Source organism: Asterias amurensis, chromosome 14 (genome assembly GCF_032118995.1).
Source record: "Asterias amurensis chromosome 14, ASM3211899v1".
NCBI lineage: Eukaryota > Metazoa > Echinodermata > Asteroidea > Forcipulatida > Asteriidae > Asterias > Asterias amurensis.
In genome coordinates, this window is record NC_092661.1 from 8,841,476 (window position 1) to 8,865,294 (window position 23,819).

A 23,819-nucleotide genomic window follows, 5' to 3' on the forward strand; every position below is an offset into this window, starting at 1 on the left:
ACGTGTCTAGCTAGTAAGTATCAGGGGACCAGACCTCGTTTACAATAATTGTAGGGTGCGTTCGTTTAGCTTCCCTGGGTCAACCCCGGTGTGTGGCGGATTTTTTTCCAGGACGAACGTGGGTAATTATCTGCACACGTTCGTCCTGGAACAAAAAAAGGCCACACACCGGGGTCGACCCGGGGAAGCTAAACGAACGCACCCTTTAAAAGTCTCATCACTGCATAGCCCTGCTTCAGTAGATTCATCAGAACCAAAAGATAAAGAATATTGAATTAAAATTAATTGAAATAATGATAATGTTACAAAACAACCCTCATGGCAATGAATTTTCTTTTGCAGGAAAACTAATTATGTTTAACATAATATGTGGCCTTAAGAAAATGTACTATTTCTTGAGCATTTTGTGACATCCAGCCACAACCAGTGAATGTCAAAAATGATAAACCTTAGATTTCTGTCATTGTTGGATGATCCGTCAAATTAAAGAAAACAAACGAAAGTCATGTTTCAAGTTCTTCACTCGTATCTTGTATGAATTGGAGAAGGTCCGGTTTGGATCGAAAGCTAAGGCCATCTACCCTACTCATTATTTATATAATTATATATTCCCTATAATGAAGAATAATGGTGTGGGTTATAGAACACCAAAACCATAATGTATATGTGAAGAACATTTTTTTTATTTATCTTGTGGGCATGCATTGCGCCCGCGGCTAATAAACAGGAACTACTTAAAATTCCAGTCCCAAGCAGAATGTTTTAATCTACTTATCATATTTAATTAGGTTATAAAGTTCACGGAGTGATGTAAAAAAAATGTTGCCACAAGAGTGTTGTTTTCCACCCCGATTAATGGGGAGGTTGGGGGAACGGCGCCCCCCCCCCACCTCCCGTAGTAGAATTGCCATCCTCATCAAAAATGTTCCTGATTTTGTTTTTAAGGATTTTCTTTTTTGAATCGGTTGAGAAAAATGAAATTCCCATTAGCAATTTTGATGTACAGATGAAACAAATGCTTTCCTGTCAGGTTACACCCGACGACCGTTTTGTAAACTGTTTCCATCTTCCATGTTGCTCGAAACATGATATTTCGATAGGCGGGTTTTTCCCACATCCAGTCTCGATAGATCGTTAGTAGGCCTGTTCATATTTATCTACATTAATGCGTGCTGTACACTGCGCTGTATCATAAAAACTGAAGTCGGCAGACCGCGGCGTGCGACATACCATATTGTGGCTAGACTTGTGAACAAGTCGTTAAGGGTCTGCGCAGAGAGATAGTCGAGAATAGTGTGGTGGCGTATAGTGATTCACGTTTTTGCGAGAGAGCTGTTGATAGTATAAAACAATTTGAGAAACGATTCCCTCGAAAGTGAAGTACTTTTTGAGATGAGAAACAGGTAACTTCTCACTCAAATCACAGCTGAATTATCTTCCTAAGCGTCGAAAGCACACATTTTGTGCGACATGGGTGTTTCTCTCATAATTTTCTTGCAATTTTGATGATCATTTATCGTGGGTTAAAACAAGTGAGATGATACTGGTCTTTGACAAAAACCCGAACGTGTCCAGACTGCACGGCACGATAACAGTTACTATGCCTTTTTAATGACGGATTCGGCTGTGAACGGGCTTCAGGCTCCGTCCTCTCGTCTGCTGAAGCCCTGAGCGCATACGCACGCGCAATTTTCAAAACAACTGCGGTGCCAAGCGTGCCTGAAGCCGAATCAAAAGCCGAAGCCGTCGTTTCGAAAAGGGTCACAGTCTCGCGGAGCCAGCAGTCTCGCGAGAATATTGCTAGTGTCGCGGGAATCACGGAGAGAGTCGGAACGCTATCACCGCGACAGTTTTTAACGACTTGTCCACAAGTCTACATCGTAGCTTCTGTAGAGCAATCACGAGACTATTATTATCTGCTCGCGTCAACACAAGTCATCAAATACCGTGGGCGGCAGACGAGCGGAAAGCAGTTGGGACTAAATTTTGTAACACGCTGCCTATTTTTGTTGATTTGAACCCGACCATCTTCGAAGCTAAAGACAACTATCATCGCTCACCATGAGTAGGTCACTGTATCTCGCCTTAGCCGTTGTGCTCCTTATTGTTGGAATAGCCATGGCGGTAAGTTTTATAGAAACACTCACGAATTTTGGTAATTACTAAAAATATATATGAACATAGCACCTTACTTGGTAACATGCAACGGACCGAGAGCTGTTGACTAGAATACAACATTGTGTGAAACGGCTCCCTCTTAAGTAACGTAGTTTTTTAGAAACAGGTAATGTCTCGCTAAATAATGAAATACTTCTGGCCAGAAGCCTGTTATTCCTATATGAAAGCACATTATTTTGTACAAGGGTGCTTTTCCTTTCATCATTTTCTTGCAACTTCAATTGAGCCCAAATTTTCACAGGCTTGTTACTTTAGGCACATGTTGGGATACACCAAAATACGTCTTTGACAATTAGCAATAGTGCCCAGTGCAATGGTCTTGTGGCGTCAGGACATCTCTCCATTGATCGCTAACAATAAGTTTTTTTGCTAACAATTATTTTGATCAATATTACCCATATTTGCCAACTTAAAGGCAGTGGACACTATTGGTAATTACTCAAAATAATTATTAAAATAAAACTTTACTTGGTAACGAGTAATGGGGATCTTTTGATAGTATAAAACATTGTGAGAAACGGCTCCCTCTGAAGTAACGCAGTTTTCGAGAAAGGAGTAATTTTACACGAATTTGATTTTAAAACCTCAGATTTAGAATTTAAAATTAAGCATCTGAAAGCACACAACTTCGTGTGACAAGGGTGTTTTATTTCTTTAGTTATTATCTCGCAACTTCGACGACTGATTGAGCTCAAATTTTCACAGTTTCGTTATTTTATCCATGTCTTCAGGTACATCAAGTGCGAAGACTTGTCTCTGACAATTACCAATAGTGTCCAGTGCCTTTAAGACGATCGAGTGTTTATAATCTTTGCATTATCGGTAGCTTATAGCCTATATATCTGTTATCTTTACATTATGGTAGAGCTCAACGGAAAACATGAGGAAATAATATCGCTACGTTATGAAAATAGCTTTGACTTTTTGGGGGGTTTATAGATTCCTTGTTTCGGTTTTTTAAGTGGGAGTGGAGGCGGGGCTGATGAGGTTTGTTTTAAAATTTAATAGTAATGGAGTTTTCCTCTTCAAATTATGTGCTGTTTCGGTTTTTTAAGTGGGAGTGGAGGCGGGGCTGATGAGGTTTGTTTTAAAATTTAATAGTAATGGAGTTTCCCTCTTCAAATTATGTGATGTAGGCCTAATGTTGTTGCTGCATATTTCATTTGTTTTTTTTTCTCCCAGCAGCAGGGCTAACTGTTTTATAGAGTTGCATGAACATTCCAAACAGTAGCTAAGCATAGTACAATTATGCTAACAGAAAAGAAGTAACCAAAAGTACCATTAAGCCAAATAGTTTGGGTGGTTCAGTATGCTCTGATCGTCTTCTTGAGATCTAAAAACTCCCGGGTCAGAATTGACCCGGATTTGGGTCCCAGGGGGCCAGACCCGTGCCAATGAGTCCCGGAGTCCGAGTCAATATCCCCGCTTATAACCAACATTTTTGGTCACAATGACACGGATTCCGGGTCACATTTACACATATTCCGGGTCAAACAGACCCAGAAATGGGTCTGCCCCCCTGGGACCCAAATCCGGGTCAATTCTGAACCGGGAGTTTTTAGAGTGTATACGCATGTGTGGAGTTGATTAGCAAGAGCGAAGCATTGTATTTTTCCATTTTCGGCCAAAGTCGTGAAAACTGACCTGTGCCAAATTTCATTTTCACAAAAAAGTTGCCAAGCACAACAAAATCACTCACATGTACTCGTATCGGAAGAAGTATCATGCTTACCAGAATACTTACCGGCCAAAGTACCATGTCACATGTAAAACGTGTAGCGGGTATCTTGCTTAAATGTTGCCTAGAAGAAAGGTGTTTGCATAATTATCTGCTTTAGCAGCTCCATAAAGTCCCTTTAAAGCCACCGTAAACTGTTGGGCGCGGAACTTCCTTAATGAAACTGCAATATGAAACGATGACGTGGATATTATTTCCATTCATGGGGCGTTTTCATCGGTTTCGTATTGTGATTGTTGTTATGAAATTGAATCTGCAAAATAGCTCAAACTGAACGATCATGGATTTACCGCGGGGAATGTGTTTACTAAATGCTGCAAGATTGAAGACTGCTCTTTATTTCTATCGACCTTTATCACGCTGTCACCATCTTGGTTTCCCTGTTTCGAATAACAGAAATGAATTCATTGCGCATAAACGTGCACCAGACTATTGTTTCGTCAACCTGAGTTTGGTTACAATGAGCTGGAATGGAGTAAAAACAAGATGGCCACACCGTAAATACGGTCTATTTTAGCAATTGAAACATGGATATATGAACGTCCTTATAAGTGTAGATCTTTATTTCAATCAATACATGGTTGAGGACGAAATATAAGCTTGTGATTAAGTGGTGGTGGGAGGGGGGGAGGGGGTCTCATCAAAGCAACTTGAAGCTCGTATCGAGTAGAGACCCCCCCCCTATATTCAAAACAGTGTAACAAAACCGATTATTACAATTTATTTTTTGTTGCAATTAATTCGTTATGGGCCTCCAATTGAGTACAAATAACGACCGAGGTAATGGTGAGCATGATAATTATGGTCCATCCACTACTGCATACACAAAAATTCCGACAAATCATGAACCTTTAAAATAAAAAATAATATGAACCGTCAAAATTGGACGAAAGAAATTAATGTTAAGTGTGGTAATAGAATGTTGGAAACAAAGGGAGTACATATCGCGTCAGGAGAAAACATTCGTATTCCTCCTACTGTCTGCATTTTGATACCATCTGCTGTGGTTTTTTAGTTGATTCGAGGGAAATATGCCTACCTCTAATGATTGATGGGTATGATCTACTAATGCCAGCAGAACGCAATGTGAATGTGTGGCTGTTTTTACTCTGTTACCTTGTTTATGTGTGCACAGTGAGTCATCATTAAAGACACTGGGCACCTTTCAAAAACCGGTCCTCTCACTTGGTGTATCTCAACATATGCATAAAATAACAAACCTGTGAAAATATGAACTCAATTGGTCGTCGAAGTTGCGAGAGAATAATGGAAGAATAAAGCCCTTCTCACACGACATTGTGTGCTTTCAGATACTTTATTTCGAGACCTCAAATCTAAGTTCTGAGGTCTCGAATTCAAACTCCTGGAAAATTTCTTCTTTCTCGAAAACTAAGTTACTTAAGAGGGAGCCGTTTCTCACAATGTTTTATACTATCAACAGGTCCATATTACTCGTTACCAAGTAAGGTTTTATGATAATAATTATTTTGAGTAACTACCAATAGTGTTCACTGCCTTTAAACATCATACGGCAGTTTGTTGTTCAATTCGCTTGATACTGTAACCTAGGGAACCGAGCACAAAGAGCACAGTCAGATGGGATATAAATTATGTTCAAGCTGCCGTACTTTACCGTACTCTGAGCTTTCAACGGACCATGATCCGTGAAAGCATTAATTGTCTACTAAATAAAACAGCCACAATTATCCTGAACTACAGGCACATTTTTTTTAAAAACAACAATTAGAGAAGCATAACGCCCTACGGAGATTGCAACATTGTACATGCCGATGAGTTTTATCAACTTCTTTTGATATCAAAAAGGGCATTTCTCGAACCTTATTCAGCTGTTACATGTATGACTCAAAATTAATAATTCGTTAATTTTTTTTAGCCGGACATTTTCTGAAGGGTATCCAGTCATTTTCCTTGTGGTTTAAAACTTGGTTTTAGAGAGAGCATATCGCCTTACATTTTTTTTTAATGAAAATTAACTCAGTGTATAGGCTAATAGTCCCATAATGTTTATCATTTTTTGACCAACTTTCTCTAAATCTGTACGGTGCTTTATTTGTATAGACCTATAATGTTTATAGCCGGAAACTATTAATATCTTATCTTGTCATTTTTGTTGTGGTTTATAACTTGATATTAAAAGCTACTGTACACTTTTGGAACAGAAAAAAAATAAAAGTTCACAGATTTACAAATAACTTACAGGGTTTACAGAAAGTAATGGTAAAAGACTTCTCTTGAAATATCATTCCATGAAATGCTTTACTTTTTGCGAAAACATTAAAACAATTATCAATTCTCGACAACGAGAATAGGGACACGGCGAAACGTGCGGAAACAAGGGTGGGTTTCCCCTTATTTTCTCCCGACTCCGATGACCGATTGAGCCTAAATTTTCACAGGTTTGTTGTTTTATGTATAAGTTGTGATACACAAAGTGTGGGCCTTGGACAATACTGTTTACCGAAAGTGTCCATTGCCTTTAAGAACTCTTGAATTTATCTGGAAATTAGGACACCAAATGTACAACTTGCAGCATAACCAGTGTAGTATTTCGCCTGCAGAACGACCATGGAACGTACAAGGTCCCTTTTCTACAATTTTTTTTTAATTTCCCCTACTTTAATTGTTTTGGTAATTCCATTGTTTTATCAGTCTGCCGTGCATACCGACTTTCAACCTTGATGAGTTGGTCGTACGTAACAAAGAGTGATGCAAAACTCCCACTGACCAGTGTTGTATTTCGAAAGGCCATGGTCTATAATGCACAGTGCCATGATTCTTTCTGAGTGATTACCGTGTAAATTCCCTTTAAACTACCATAAAGGTCCGGGTCAATTTCGATGCGCTTGATAGGGCTTACGTTTTAACGATGCTTGAATAGTAAGAATATCACGGAGCATTATATTACTGGTTCAACAACTAAACAAAGAAGCTAAACTAACAGGGGCCATTTTATATAATTAAAGCCATTGGACCCTTTCGGTACAGAAAAAAAAAAATCACAGATTTACAAATAATTTACAGGGTTTACAGAAGGTAATGGTGAAAGACTGCTCTTGAAATATTAGTCCATGAAATGCTTTACTTTTTGAGAAAACGGTAAAACAATATAAATTCTCGTTAACGAGAATTACGGATTTGTTATAAACACATGTCATGACACGGCGAAACGCGCGAAAACAGGAGTGGGTTTTCCCGTTATTTTCTCCCGACTCCGATGTCCGATTGAGCCTAAATTTCCACAGGATTGTTATTTTATATATAAGTTGGGATACACGAAGTGTGGGACTTGGACAATACTGTTTACCGAAAGTGTATAATGGCTTTAAGAGAACATTTTCTAAAAACCAAATCTCTTTGTCAATTAACGTTTGTCAAACATGTTCCCATTATGTGAACATGAAAGCATTCATAACACATCGTAAATAATGGCTTCCGCTAAATTACTGTCGTTTCTAGAGTTGTAGATTGAGCATAAAATAATTCTGCAAATGCAAATATATTAATTCACCGTGGTTATTTGGTTTGAGCGCATTTTAACACACGAATGGTATTATCATGTGCGTGCACCAATTCACCTACTGCTACGTACTGACATTATGACACGATACAACTTCACATGCGACAATGTTTTGCCTGCCAGAAAGGCACTGGAAAGCACAAGGTCTTTCTTTCTACTAAATGTTAATTTTAAGAGTAATTACAAAACGTATAAATGCACTTTAAAATGCAATAAAGGTGCGGGTATTAATTTCGATTCGCTTGATGGGTTCAAACGATGCTTGAATATAGTAATAGTATCACAGAAAAAACAAAAGCTGGTTCTACAACTTCAAAGAACTTAACCACCGTAATACAGTTTTCTAAACCAAATCCCTTTATGTCTCAAGCTCCTTAAACTTGTTCCCGTTATGTTAGCATCCAAGCATTTACAATGACGTCCGCTAAGTTACTGCTGTTGCCAAGGCAGTGTGCAATTGAGCCGAATGAACTCTCCAGTGCATACAAGTTCGAGTACGTAGCCACCACGACCTATAAGCCAATTATTATTTTCTCAAAATTAAGTCAACAATGTCTTTGAGTGTTGTTGCACGTATAAATTATTACACTAGAACACCGTATCGTACGTTAAAAGAATGCGCGCTAATCAAATAACCACGGTGACGGTCAAGTTCGATAGCGTGGGACAAAGCCGACTTTCTGGGCGACACTGCCTGGTACCCAGGATGTATTGCATGGTAGGTAACCATAGACTTGTGAACAAGTCGTTTATGGTCTGTCGCGGTTAGATAGTCGAGTTGTAATGATGGCGTTATGATGCAGGTTTCCGCAAGCGAATACTGCATGCTCTCGCGAGATCACCGCTCTCGCGCGCGAACTGCTGATTGCTGACTTTCTACTTCCCATTAAAGGAACACGTTGTCTTGGATCGGACGAGTTGGTATATTAAAAGCGTTTGAAACCGTTTGTTATGAAATGCATATGGTTAGAAAGATGTTTTAAAGGTAGAATATAATGATCCACACAAGTATCACTCGAAATTGCACGGTTTTCCTTTTACGTCGCGAACTATCACGGTCGGCCATTAATTTTATGGGAGTCAAAATTTTGACTCCCATAAATGGCCGACCGTGTTAGTCGACAGGGTAAAAAGAAAACCACGCAATTTCGAGGCATATTTGTGTAGATCATTGTATTCTACTTTTACAATATCTTTCTAACCATATACATTTTATAACAAACGGTTACAGAACGCTTTTCGAACACCAACTCGACCGATCCAAGGCAACGTGTTCCTTTAAGTAATGGGACCGTTATCGTGAGAGCAGAAGTCTCGCGGGGCCAGCATGTCTCGCGAGAATACCACCGGTGTCGCGAGAGATCGCGAAACGAGTCGGAATGCAATCCCGCGACGACCTTTAACGACTTGTCCACAAGTCTAATGTAACCATGGAATATTGACTATAGTGGTTGACAAAAACTGCGCTTTGTATTTTGTTGTCCCATCTGACTCTTGGGCCGTGCTCAGAACTTAAGGAAGAGTACCTACAATCATTAGCAGGACCAGTCATAAAATTAATGGTAGGCCCTAATATATGTTTTTGTCACTGGCCTGTTTTGATCATGGAGGAAGGAAAATACATTTGATCATGACGCCATATTCCCTTTAATAGGTGGGACATACAGGTACCATGAGTCATAGACTTGACTCAAGTCCCAATCCCGTGCCATCGCCAGAAAATGTATTTTGTGATGCACTGTATTCCCCAACCTGCACGGGACCACTGCATGCTGTCGGCTTGTTTGCTGTGGCGCAATATGCAATGGACCTCTCACGTGGACTTGAATCAAGTCTACATTAGTCGCGACAATAGTCTTGTACAAGGTCAATTGCAATAATATTATGAGAATTTACCGACTGAGTGGTTGTAGTTAATATGAATGTGGAACTAATGGCATTGGTTACTGACATATGTTTTAGTTTGAGTATCTGAAGTAGGTCTAAACATGGAGGTTCCTTCCTCTATGGTTTAAATAAATAAAAAATACTCAAGGTACTAGCACCCCCCCCCCCTCCACTCACCCCGATGATTAAAACAATATGTGGCCAGAGGGAACATATCCACCCAAGGTTAATGAAACGCAACTTCTCGTCATGGGGAAAACATAATTATTTGGAAATAAAACACGTCCTTCCAACAGTTTCGCAATGTTAACATTATTTAAGAAAGATGCTAGGTCCGAATTATTCTTTGATTTTCGTTTTTTATGTTAGTTTTCAAAAATATAGTTTTTATTTCATTTAGCTTTTGGCCCCTTTGGCCGCCCATAGATTTGAGCCAAGTTGATAGATTTTAGTGTTATTAACAATTTCATAGTTGAATCAACAACACCCAATGTTGTCTATCTGACAACCTCGCTCTCAAAGAAAACCTATTATTGTCTATTTCGAGGTGAATAGAATTAAAAAAGCGGCATCATAATTTCTCTCCCAGAGATGAGAAGCTGCTTGATAACTTTACAGCTTCCACCGGTGCTTTCAGCAAAGCTTAAAGGGAAGGTGCACGTTTGGTAATTACTCAAAACAAATATTAACTTAAAAACTGACTTGGTAACGAGCATTGGAGAGCTATTGATAGTATAAAACATTGTGGGAAACGACTCCTCTGAAGTAACGTAGTTTTTGAGAAAGAGGTAATTTCTCACTAAAATAATAAAAGACTTCTAGCTAGAAGTCTTTTATTCCTAAACTGAAAGCACACAAATTCGTCCAACAAGGGTGTTTTTCTTTCATCTTTTTCTCGCAACTTTGATGACCAATTGAGCCCAAATTTTCACAGGCTTGTTATTTTATGCTTATGTTGGGATACACCAAGTGAGAACACTCAGTCTGGTCTTTGACAATTACCAAACGAGCACAGTGCCTTTAAAGGCACTGGACAAATTTAGTAAAGTTATCAAAGACCAGTGGTCTCACTTGGTGTTTCCCATCATTATGCATGTTAAAATAAACAAACCTGCGAACATTTTGGACATCAAAGTTGCAAGAGAATAATGAAAGAAAAAACACCCTTGTTCCACAAAAATGTGTGTGCTTTCAGACGCCTATAATGGCTTCAGGCCTAATGAAGTCTTTTAATTAATAGTTATTTGAATGAGAAATTACCTGTTCTTCAAAAACTACGTTACTTCAGAGGGATCCGTTTCTCACAATGTTGTATACAATTGCTCGTGTATACCAAGTAAGTTTTTATGCAAACAAGTATTACGAGTAAATACCCAAAGTGTCCATGTACCTTTGAGATGTGATTTTTACGACAGGCTCGTTTTCAAATCAAATATTATTGCGTGCGTTATAAGCCTTCACAATGTGCATGATACATATAGTCACGGATAATCACAAATAAAAACGCTGCATACTTGCCCTGGTGACACAAGGGATCATCCGATTGTAGCATTTTTGTTTCATGTCATTTATTATTATATTTTATCAAATCCACTTGAAGACTGGAATTTGTAAAATGTCAAGGGAAGCTATAATGGCTGCGGGACATTGTGGCTTGCTTCTGTCGATAGTGAAGATTCCATCATACCAAACTGTGTAATAACAAAAACAGTCTCGTTGGGTGCACTTTATCAGTGCTTTTATTTAAAGGGGTGGTTATTTTCCCCAGTGTTTCAAACCGTTATTCGTGCTTCGAACCCGGACTCGACCTTTATTCGTGACTCGTCGAACTTGACTTCACACAAAGTGATCTGGAACCTTGGACTCGGACTGGACGGGAGGACTTTGAACTTTGAACTTAGACTCAGAACCGATCGGGAGGACTTAAAACTTTGACTCGAACTCGGTGCAAAGGACTTGGAACTTGGACTTTGACTTGGCAGGGAAACTGTGTACTTGGAACTTGGACTCCCCTCGATGTGAGGACTTGGTACTTTGAACTTGGACCCCCCCCCCTCCACTCAATGTTAGGACTTGGTACTTGGAATGGACCCGCCCCCTCACTCCATGTGAGGACTTGGAATTTGGAACTTGGACCCCCCCCCCCTTACTCGATGTGAGGATTTGGAAATTTGACCCCCTCACTTGATGTAAGGCCTTGGAACTTGAACCCCCCCCCCCCCTCACTCGATGTGAGGGTCTTGGAACTTGGACCCTCTCACTCGATGTGAGGAATTTGGTACTTCGGCTACTTTGACTCTGACTCGATGGGGAGGACTTGTAATTTTGACTTGTACTTGACGGGGATGATTTGGAACTTGATTCGGGCTCGACGAACTTGGAACTATGGACTCACGGGGAGGGCTTGGAATTTAATTAGGATTCCACCCTCAGTGAGGAGGACTTTGAACTTCGACTCTGACTCGGCGGGTGGGGACTCCTTGGAGCTTGGACTGGGACTCGAATGGGAGGACTTGGACCTTGAACTATCTCGATGGTTAGACTAGTTGGAACTTGAACTCTGACTCTACGGATGAGGACTCATTTTTTAAAGAGAACTTAGATTCGGACTCGGTGATTGAGTGCTCGAATATTTCCCAAGAACCCACCCGCTTTATATGACAGCTGTCGAAGGATTAATCTTAGGACTTAGGACGAGTTCAGTTCCGTATCCGAAGACGTTAGGACGTATTGAACCCAAGTAAGGAAGGGTTACTCGCCCTTAATCGATTTATCCTATATGCGTTTCGTGAATCGGCTGCAGAATTCAAATTCTCTCGAGGTTACAAAATTATTATAAAGAACCGCAGGCAATGTGTATCGCAGCTGCAGTGCTTTCAAACACGATTGGTCTCACTTAAACTTGACATCTTCCAAGTCTGCCATCAATGTACCGAAGACGACATTTCAATGTCTGGTTATGAAACTAAACTTGTACTGATCATTCCACTTGAACAAACCCCATAACAGTTGTTAGTATGTGACTGATATCCACACTGAATTGATTTGGGTTTTCCAGTCTATGTCTGCTAACTGCGTGCTTCTGTACTGCTGTATAATTTTGATGTAAGTTCAATTGAATTCGCAGCTGGCGTAGTCCTGGAACGATCACAAGCACGATTAGCGTCGACCTGTCAACGGTGGCTGACAAAATACTGACATCACAGTACGAATTGTCAAGAAAAATGACAAGCTCTCTTTTGGACGTGTACACGCTCACTCGGCAGCATTCTTTCCCAGCGAAAGGTCTTCGTCGTGGAGTAACTGCGTGGTCTCCCATTCCAGTCGCTTGGGATCGCGGCTCTCCAAGCCTCGAAGGCCTTGACAAAAGGCTACATTCAACACCCTTAGCAACAGCAATAGCCGTAGCGGTAGCCGCCAATTCGTACAAATATTATAGAGAAAGATGTGTTATGGAAGTTATGAATTCTGAACAAACAAACAAACAAACAAACAAACAAACAAACAAACAAACAAACAAACAAACAAACAAACAAACAAACAAACAAACAAACAAACAAACAAACAAACAAACAAACAAACAAACAAACAAACAAACAAACAAACAAACAAACAAACAAACAAACAAACAAACAAACAAACAAACAAACAAACAAACAAACAAACAAACAAACAAACAAACAAACAAACAAACAAACAAACAAACAAACAAACAAACAAACAAACAAACAAACAAACAAACAAACAAACAAACAAACAAACAAACAAACAAACAAACAAACAAACAAACAAACAAACAAACAAACAAACAAACAAACAAACAAACAAACAAACAAACAAACAAACAAACAAACAAACAAACAAACAAACAAACAAACAAACAAACAAACAAACAAACAAACAAACAAACAAACAAACAAACAACAAACAAACAAACAAACAAACAAACAAACAAACAAACAAACAAACAAACAAACAAACAAACAAACAAACAAACAAACAAACAAACAAACAAACAAACAAACAAACAAACAAACAAACAAACAAACAAACAAACAAACAAACAAACAAACAAACAAACAAACAAACAAACAAACAAACAAACAAACAAACAAACAAACAAACAAACAAACAAACAAACAAACAAACAAACAAACAAACAAACAAACAAACAAACAAACAAACAAACAAACAAACAAACAAACAAACAAACAAACAAACAAACAAACAAACAAACAAACAAACAAACAAACAAACAAACAAACAAACAAACAAACAAACAAACAAACAAACAAACAAACAAACAAACAAACAAACAAACAAACAAACAAACAAACAAACAAACAACAAAACAAAACAAAACAAAACAAAACAAAACAAAACAAAACAAAACAAAACAAAACAAAACAAAACAAAACAAAACAAAACAAAACAAACAAACAAACAAACAAACAAACAAACAAACAAACAAACAAACAAACAAAAAACAAAACAAAACAAAACAAACAAACAAACAAACAAACAAACAAACAAACAAACAAACAAACAAACAAACAAACAAACAAACAAACAAACAAACAAACAAACAAACAAACAAACAAACAAACAAGCAAGCAAATAAACAAACGAACAAACACCCAACAAACACCCTTCAAACTAGCAATTATTATGTATTTTGAGTGGTGTCCCTAAAATCGATTGCCTCGTAGAGGGTACTCCGCTGATACAGTATATTGAACAATACACTATTTAATTTCTTAAGTGTAACATTATTAGTGTCCATTCTTCCTCAATAACAGACAACAACAGCAACAGAGTCGGGGACTGAAACAACAACAGAGCCGGAGACTGAAACAACACCCGGAGCAAGCGCTACCGCTGCTGTCGGATCGACTGCCGAGCTGGACCCAACAACGAGCACTAAAACCACGTCCACGTCGGATGCCAGCAGAACGCCCGCCCCTGAACCCACTACACCAAGCGGAGCCGGAACACTCACCATCAGTGCCGTGATGTTGGTCTTGAACGCGGCACTAGCTCTCCTGGCTTGAGGCAGGAATCCTGGACAACCGCATTTGAACAGCGGATTGACTTTCTTTTACACAACATGATTAACATAATATAAGTGTTAAATTTGCATCGGGGATAAATAATGCTTTTTTGTTTTAACCATTTTTTTGTGCGTTAGCACTGTATAAAACTCAGTACTTTCCTTATTCTGTGGGAAAAAAAACAATGTTTTGAATGGCACAGGGGTGGATTTCACAAAGAGTTAGGAGATTCTTATCTCTATGTAAGAATGAGTTACTCGTCTTTAGTTTTTAATAGTTCATATAAAGAGCCCCGGGACGCGATTTTTTTCTTCTTTTCCAAACGACATTGCAATGATTTGGTAAACAAGCAGGCCAATTTCATGATGACGTAATCTGACGGAAAGAGCCAATCACAGCAGCAGGGGAAAAAAAATATTGAAATTTCGTTTGGGGACACAAAATTCGCGCCCGGGACTCGTCCTTAGTTCGGACTTAGAAATCGACCCTGGAAACGTTTGGTAATAATTGTCAAAGACCTGCATTCCCACTTGGTGTGTCTCAACATAATGCATAAAATAACAAATCTGTGAAAACTTTGACTCAAAATAATTAGTCATCACGGTTGCAAGAAAGTAATGAAAGAAAAAACACCCTTGTTGCACACGCTTGTGTCTGCTTTCAGATGCCTAATAAAAAGGCTTCGGGCCTGTCTTTTATAATGTTTAAGTGAGAAATAACCACTTTCTCGAATAATATACGTTACTTCAGAGGGAGCCGTTTCTCACAATGTTTTATGTACTCTATCAACAGCTCTCCATTACTCGTTACCAGTTGAGTTTTTAAGCTAACAATTATTTTAGGTAATTACCAATAGTGTCCAGTGCCTTAAAACAACTCTGTAAAACTCATTAAAAAACGGATATCGACTCAATTATGTTCAAATGATGACTCTGTATTTCATCGTATATAGAATGGTAATGGTAACACTTATTTCCTAAATTTGCCAAAACTATTACTAAGCAAAGAACCGGTTGCCAAATGAGTATAAATTATTGTTTAACCAATAATCTGTTTGGGTTTCATGATGAATATGCATTTTGTGAATCTAGTCTGCGATTTAACATGACGCTTATGAATATCTTATGAAGATAGGAACGCTGATGAAGTCACAGATTGATATCCAAAAATTCATACAGTTTTCAAGGTTTCAGTAAGTTTATTTTGTTTTTACAGTATTAAATCTGATGTACATGTTTCAATAATAATAGTACAGTTTATCCAGGTAGATACACTTTTGGGATACTGCAGTCTCCATGCAGATCTTAAAGCCATTATACACTTTCGGTACAGACAAAAACAAATCACAGATTTACAAATAATTTACAGGGTTTACAGAAGGTAATGGTCAAAGACTTATCTAGAAATATTATTCCATGAAATGCTTTACTTTTTGAGAAAACATTAAAACAATAACAATTCTCGATAGCGAGAATTACGGATTTATTTTAAACACATGTCATGGCACGGCGAAACGTTGGGAAACAAGGGTGGGTTTTCCCGTTATTTTCTCCCGACCCCGATGACCGATTGAGCCTAAATTTTAACAGGTTTGTTATTTTATATATAAGTTGGGATACACGAAGTGTGGGCCTTTGGACAATACTGTTTACCGAAAGTGACCAATGGCTTTAACTGGCTTTGATGAATTTCACCCTGATTCAGTGAATGATCTCCATTGAAGCCATTACCTATTTACAATTAGAACAGTGTTTTTTCGCGTTAATGTTAAAAACTTAGTTTTTCATACTGTACCTATGGTTACTACTCTGAAACATGTGTTTTCGGTACAGGGTTCCAAACAGTCAAGCGGAGCCTATACAACGACCGAACCAAAAGCCCAAAGCCAAAAGCCGCAGTGTCGGGAAAAAAGAGCCACTGTGAAGGCCTGGGCCCAATTTCATAGAGCTGCTTAAGCAAAAAATATTGCTTAAGCAAAAAAAACTTTGCTTTGTAAAATCAGATTACCGGCTAAGATTCCACTCAATTGTTATGCTAAGTAATCAACAGCTAAATATTAGTCACAAGCAATGTACATGGCATGACATTTTTGCCAGTAACATGTGTAAAATAAGCAAGCTATTTTCGTGCTTAAGCAAATTTTTTGCTTAAGCAGCTCTATGAAATTGGGCCCTGGTGGAAAACTAGAGATAGCTATTATAGGCTTTTTCATCGTATTAATAGACCGTACGAAGTATTGTGGCTTATATTACTCGATCAAACAGCTCTGAAAACCTTGACAGGGATTCACGCGTGGGTTGGACACGAAATCCCGCAATTTGACGTTGGATTACCTAGTAAAGGACATGCGCATAGGATCCTACCTGTAAAGGTTACGGTATGCTAATGCAGTATTGAAGACTTAAAATAATTTCCACTCTTGTATTGTTGTACTGAAAAGAGATGAATGGTGACGTGGGTATGACAAAAAGAGGTACTGGTAGGCCTCTACTGGCGCACAATCATAATACAGTACTACATTTATGAATCATGATTGTTTACAAAGTAGTTATTTAAGTGGTGGGTTTTGTGTATTTGGAATTTCACTATTTGCATTTATAAAATGAATATTTATGCACTGTATTTATAACTGAGTATAGTCAGACACTGTTCTTTTTGTTTTACTAAAATGGCAAAACAAAATAATATGAAATTCTAAACCCTCGTTGGGATCTGTTGGAAAGCCTGCAATCGAAAAATATATCCGGGTTCGTTCCGAGTCCAAGGAGACCCAGACCCAATGACATGGATCTGCTTATCGTAAGTAAAGAATCTGCGCTTATACGGAAGCAAGGAATTCTGCGCCTACTACTACGCCATCAAGCGTATAAATTATTCCAACTGGTTTTAGCAGGGAATGTTTGCTTGTGTGCGTAATTCATACTCCACTTCGTACATAGCTCCTACTATTACTAAATTCGGCGCTAACAAAAGTAAAAGTGGAGAATGGTGATCGTAAGCGCAAACTGAGCAATGAAACTGTGCCCCAGTGGCCCTTTCTTGGTCATTGTGACCTGGAATCTGTCTCGAAGTAACCCATACTGACGCAGAATCCCGCCTTCAGAAGTTTAAGAAGTTTCGCTTCTTTTCGAACCGGTCCCATGAGTCACATATAGGCCATAATAATTAATGTGGAAGGACACCTGCCCGTCCATGGGCGTACATCGCATTGTACTGTGGGAGAAACAATAGTCTGGTTACATTTTGGTGCAACAAATAAGAGCGTTAATTAGATACAGGGAACATGTCATATATAATCATATTGGCAGCATGAACGGTCTATACAGCAGTCATTTCGACGTAGTTCTATTATGGCAAGGAAGAATGGGATTGAAAAATCAGTTAAGATTCTTGTATCCATTAGAACTAAAATCGTGACTTATTAAAAGCCATGTGACTATGTCACACACGACAAGACAGATGAAAGAACCCATGGCATGTAAGCCTATTGGCAAAAAAAACCCCATTCCATCACACAGAGTTTCATAATAATCCCAGCGGCCTTCGTGAACCAAACTAAGAGGTTTACAAGGCCTTGGCTGTTCCAATGGTACAAACGATGCCGTCATAATTGAGATATAATAATATTTGAGAGAAAAATGAGTTTGCGAAAGCCAAGGTCATGGGGATGGAAATAAAACTTAACGACCACCAGCTGGAAAATGGTCGGTGCAGACCATCCTTCACGCGACTAAATTAATAAAAAATGGAAAAACACAGAAGCGAAACGTGTTTGAAGTAGTATAGCGGAACTGATAGTGTTATGTTGTTGGAACAGAACCTCACGGGTTTAATTTAGACTGGCGCAAGCTGTGGGTTGAACCGTATGTCTGTGGTTATTGGTATAGATTGGAGACCAACGGTTTAATTGAGACCCAGTTTTACTTAACTTGTGTTTTGAGCTCATATTTTGATAAGTCCTTGGAAAAAAACATGCTCAGTGAAAGACCAAAATGAACGCAAAAATGTACAAAATGTAATCAGGACGCTGAAAGTTTGAAATGAGGACACCCCGAGCCAAGTTGAAATGAAGTCATTTCCACCAAACTCAATGGTTAAAGGCACTCTGGACAATATTGATAACAACTTGAAATAATTCTATCGTACGAACTTACTTAGTATTAACGAGCAATAGAGAGCTGTTGATAATAATACAAAACATTGTGGTAAACGGCTCCCTCTGGGAAAGTGGTTATTGCTCACTCAAAATAGTAAAAACAATTACACCAGAAGTAGTTATGCATTACACGAATTTGTGCAACAAGGGTGTTTCTTTCATTATTCTACTGCTACTGCGATGCAGGGTGAGTCTAATTATTCACAGATTTGTTGTTTGTGTGCATGATACACCTAGTGAGTAAAAACTGGTGTTTGGCAGTTATACCAAAATTGTCCAATGCCTTTAAAACATCAAGATGATTCTCACAACCCCGTCGGTCGATCACACGATCACACTCGGTTCATTTTCCCCATTGTACGTGCCAAGTACATGGATGATACTAATGGCACCTGAAAGCACCTAGTTTCGGTTAGTTTTCCCTATATCGAAGGGTAAATCCAAATACGTGACCTTTGAACCGAATACATTAGTGAAAATTTGAAAAAATTACGGTGACCATCAGCCCAATGTCAAGACAAATAATTAGATACCACTTAATTGCATCGGAATGAATGCTTTTGCCAGGGGAGCGGTGATTAGTTAATTGTGCTACATTTTAAACTGATTGGGGATATAGGAGGCCTACTACCTTGAAGTGCCAATGAAGTATGACTCGTAAGGTTTGCCGTAACACCAAGTGAATATTATACAAATATTGAGTGGCTCAGAGTGTATCGCAAGGTAAAATTTTGACTGTTCCATTTCACGAGCACGAGGGGAAGCCGAGTGAAATGCTACAGTCCAATTTTTACAAATTAAAGCCACTCAATATTTGTTTTATATAACTGACATATAGATCCTTGTCATTTAATGTATTTTAAAAGTATAACAATATGAAAAAAATGAATTTTAAAAATTACATATCATATAAAAGCGCCGCGTAGCGGCAACAATGCACAAATTTAATAGCAATCGGATCACAACCTTTTGCACAGGTGCTCCTTTGTTTTAGCAGCGGCGCTCTACTGCTCAAACACATTGGGAACAAGGATGATCCTAACTGTTGAATGGGAAATGCAACTTTGATCGCCGGTGTGGATGGGAGCAATGCCACGTGAAGTAAGTTCCACAAATCAAATGACAATATGTCAGTTATAAGAAATACTAATAACTCCCAAACCGATAAAATTATTTTCGGTTAAAGCCCGATTCATACTTCCTGCGAATGCGAATGCGAAGCGAATCTTGACGTCACAAATTCGCAACGAACAATTCGCAGCAGTTTGACCCTCCCTTGCGAATAATCGCTGCGAAAGGAGGGTGTAACGTCAAATTCACGTCAAAGTCGCTTGCATTCGCATTCGCAGGAAGTATGAACCGGGCTTTACTCTGCAAAGTAAAGTTGAACATGGTGTTACCAATAGGGCCAATATCAAATTTATAGATGGTTTATTCGTGTGATTTGTTGGAAATTGGAAACATGATTTACCACGATAACCAACCTACTGCATTTCATGCTAAGCAGATAAAACACTATCTGATAAGCGGACCATGAAAAACATGGCACACTATACACCCAACACAGGATTTATTGGTGCATTATTGGGGCATGGATGGGGGAGGGTGGAAGGAGGATGGCAAGTGAACACATTCTGTTACTCATGGCATCCCCATTGCTTTACTAAATACATGCTTGACTGAAAAAGAGGATAAACACAAGACCTTAGTGTTCTCTTCAGTTGCTACATTCAAAAAGTCAAAGAAAGTCTTCACCCCCTCACCCCATCAGTAAATAACTCTTTGGAAGCTTCGGTGAGGCCTGCCAGCTGGCACCATCAAGCATACAAGGCTGCGTTAAGTGACCTTGCCATGGTTTTATTGGCACAATTAGCGTTTTTTTTTGTTAATTACTCCTCTTATGAAAAAAGAAGAAAGCCTTTTTTCTTGACTTCCTCCATTATACGATTGGAGAATTTGAGCGGCCTAGCTTATCAGGTTTATCTGCTATCATCTATATCAAGTGGCAAAGATCCAAGGTTCCGGGGGATTTCCCCATGTAAGAAAAAATACTTGGCATCAAGAAAATGCCTGGCAAGCTTGTCTGTCAACAGATATTAAATTAAACTTCTTTATATGGGCATTGCACAGTCAGTCTGCTTATGTTTATTACCAACGTACTTTTGTTCAACTGCCGATGTTACAGCTCAATTGCTTTTATGTGCATGCAAATGGTTGTACTAAAAAAAAGACAAAACTTCTCATAAAATGAAGTGGAGCCGACACTTATTAATATACCTACCAGGAATTTGGTTTAACAATGTCATACAAACATGGTTTAACGTATTATGATTATGAATTGCACAAAAACGACTGTGTTTTTGTGTGATTCACTGTAAGTGTATAGCCATAGTCATTCTATGTCAGTTACGTGTTTGTAATTAGATAGAGCTATCTATAGTTACAACTGCATGGCGGTTGGACTGCATTCACAGTCAACAGTACTCTCGGTAATTTGGTGGTTTCCCCTGTCAACATTTTGGGGAAAATTTGTTTAAAGGCAGTGGACACTATTGGTAGTTACTCAAAATAATTTGTAGCATAAAACCTTTCTTGGTGACGAGATGGGGAGAGGTTGATGGTACAAAAAATTGTGAGAAACGGCTCCCTCTGAAGTGCCTTAGTTTTCGAGAAAGAGGTAATTTTCCACGAATTTGATTTCGAGACCTCAGGTTTAGAACTTGAGATCTCGAAATCAACCATCTAAACGCACACAACTTCGTGTGACATAGGTGTTTTTTTCTTTCATTATTATCTCGCAAGTTCGATGACCGATTGAGCTCAAATTTTCACAGGTTTATTTATGCATATGTTGAGATACACCAACTGTGAAGGCTAGTCTTTGACAATTACCAATAGTGTCCACTGCCTTTAAGGAGTTGGGTACTTTTTGTAACACAAAACATATTGTCCACAGATCTAGACTTAACTTCCTCAGTTTGAAAATGATAGTGAGTGAATGCTTCCCTGAAAATATTACTTGCTGAGGTGCTGTAGTTTTTGAGAAACTGGTGAAACAACGTTACATCACTTTTTTTTTTTTTTTTTTTTTTTTTGTGCTAACAATTTCTCCAAAACTACAGCACCTCAGCAAGTAATATTTTACGGGAATCTTTCTTCTATCATTATCTTCAAACTGTTTAAAGTTTAATGTAAATTTGTGGACGTTGTGTAAAAAGTACTAGACACTATAAAGTGTCCAGTGCCCTAAGCCTACTCTTAGCGTTGCAGGCGCTTTATGTTTTAACATAGGCCCTATCACAATCCAAATGACAGCACTGTTCAAATCAATACACATTTCTGGTGCATGGAACATCTAAGGCAATTTTTTAATTAGTTGTTAGAATCCAATATTATTGCTTACTCTTTTCCTTCTTCAGAAGTCAAGTTCAATCGATTTCGTTGTAGAATTATTGGCGAGACCCATGTCTCATTCTTTCCACTCTCCTGTTGTTACATTGTTACCTAATTGTGATGTCCTATTATATTTTTCAATCCCAGGATGGAAACACAATCAATTATTTCAGTCGATTTGTGAACGGCTTCGGGAGTAGACTATAAACCCCGGCCGGAAGGGTAATTCAATAATGTAAATAAATTAGTTGGTTTACTAAACAAAAACGAAGGTCCTTTCATGATCAATTATTTGCCTCTACTGTTGAGTATTTCAAGCCATAAGAGATGTTAAATTTGCATGGAGATAAAGAATATTCTATTATGGTTTTTACCCATACACCGATGTATGTTAGAACTGTATACTCAGTACTTTCCCGAGTCCTGTGAAAAAAATGTCACAGGTATGTTACTCGGGTGGGATTCAAACCCACGGCCTTTGCAATTCTAGAGCAGTGTCTTACCAACTAGACTACCGAGGTTGCCCGGTAGACAGAGGCAATTCGAATCCTATGTTTTAGCAGCGGGTACCGCAATGATATAAGAGATGTTAAATTTGCATCGGGGATAAAAAATATTAAAGATAAAGCCATGTTAGATTTGCTTCAGTATCTTATACATGCTCGAAACATTCCTATTACCATTAGGGGCTTGCGTCACGCATATTTCTTTTTAACCCTCTAGTCCCTGCACCGCCCGAGTTTACTGAAAACTAATATTTCAAGATTCTTGCAGTTAATTACTGGAATCGTAGTTCAAATTTTAAAAGATAGCCACAGCTTAATTTTTATGCACAATTTGAACCTTGATATTTGTATAAAAGTACAAGTTCGCATGAAAACAATAAATGTCTCTCGTTAAACGGCTACGGTAATTTTTATGGCGAATATTTGTTTGTAAGGATAAAATGGACACAATAGCTTTTCAAGGCTTTTATCTGACTCAATGATTATACTGATTAAATGCGAAGGCGTGAGTTTTCGACAATAATTATTATCATGAATGATGAATAATTAATACAGTTTCCTTTGTGTTGTCTAATGAGCGTTTTGTTGGGGTAAGAGCTAAATTATTTCACCATCATTAGCTTCATTAGCTTAATAATGACTATCGAGGATTCTTTTGATGTTCCTTTTTTTTCTACAAACACAAGCTAGCAAGGTTTCCTCCTACCACATACAGTATATCGATAGGCTGTTGGGCGGTCCAGTGACTAATGGTTAATAGGCCTAACTGATCGCGTGTCCCAGGGAATTCTGTCCGCAGGAGATTCGGTGTCCCCCCCCCCCCCCAATGAGAAATTAGCGAGCTTTCGATTTTTGGCACGGAGCACACAGGACGGGAGAGAGCATAGTACAGTAATCTGTATTCTCACGCTTGAGTGCTCCCGTCCTGGATGTTGTGGACCGCATGGTGATATAGAATTGATTCAAGTCCCAGTCCCCATGAGGGTCCTTTTTATTTACAGTCTCATTGCCTAAACATCAGACAACTTTTGCGATGTTGGCATCCCCCAACCTAGCCCCCTGTGCCTGGCCATTCTCGGGACCACAATCGCTACATTTTGAAGTCGGATATGATTTTTTAGGATCTCTCGCACGAGAACGGGGCTTGAATCGAGTCTATCACAAGGCTCCCCCACCATACAACGTGTACAAACGACATCACTCCGTTGTCGTACAGACCGGACGTTGTTTCACCAAAATAGCGTCCCCAATCTCTACACGACGGAGTCTACTTCAGTTTGGCGCATGCGTCGATCGATTTTCCTGCTCCCTTACACTGATCTCTATTATGTACAATCAGTAATCCCTTATAGTGTATTTTTACCCCAGGAAA

The 23,819-nt window shown here is 38.8% G+C and overlaps 1 protein-coding gene across 1 annotated transcript; it reads left to right on the forward strand.

Moving 5' to 3' along the window:
- Nucleotides 1-1,911: 1,911 nt before the first annotated feature.
- Nucleotides 1,912-22,835, forward strand: LOC139947034 (uncharacterized). Its single transcript, XM_071944855.1, has 2 exons — nt 1,912-2,124; nt 14,141-22,835. Exons 1-2 carry the CDS (start codon nt 2,062-2,064, stop codon nt 14,390-14,392), a joined length of 315 nt encoding a protein of 104 aa, XP_071800956.1. The 5' UTR covers nt 1,912-2,061; the 3' UTR covers nt 14,393-22,835.
- Nucleotides 22,836-23,819: the final 984 nt, after the last annotated feature.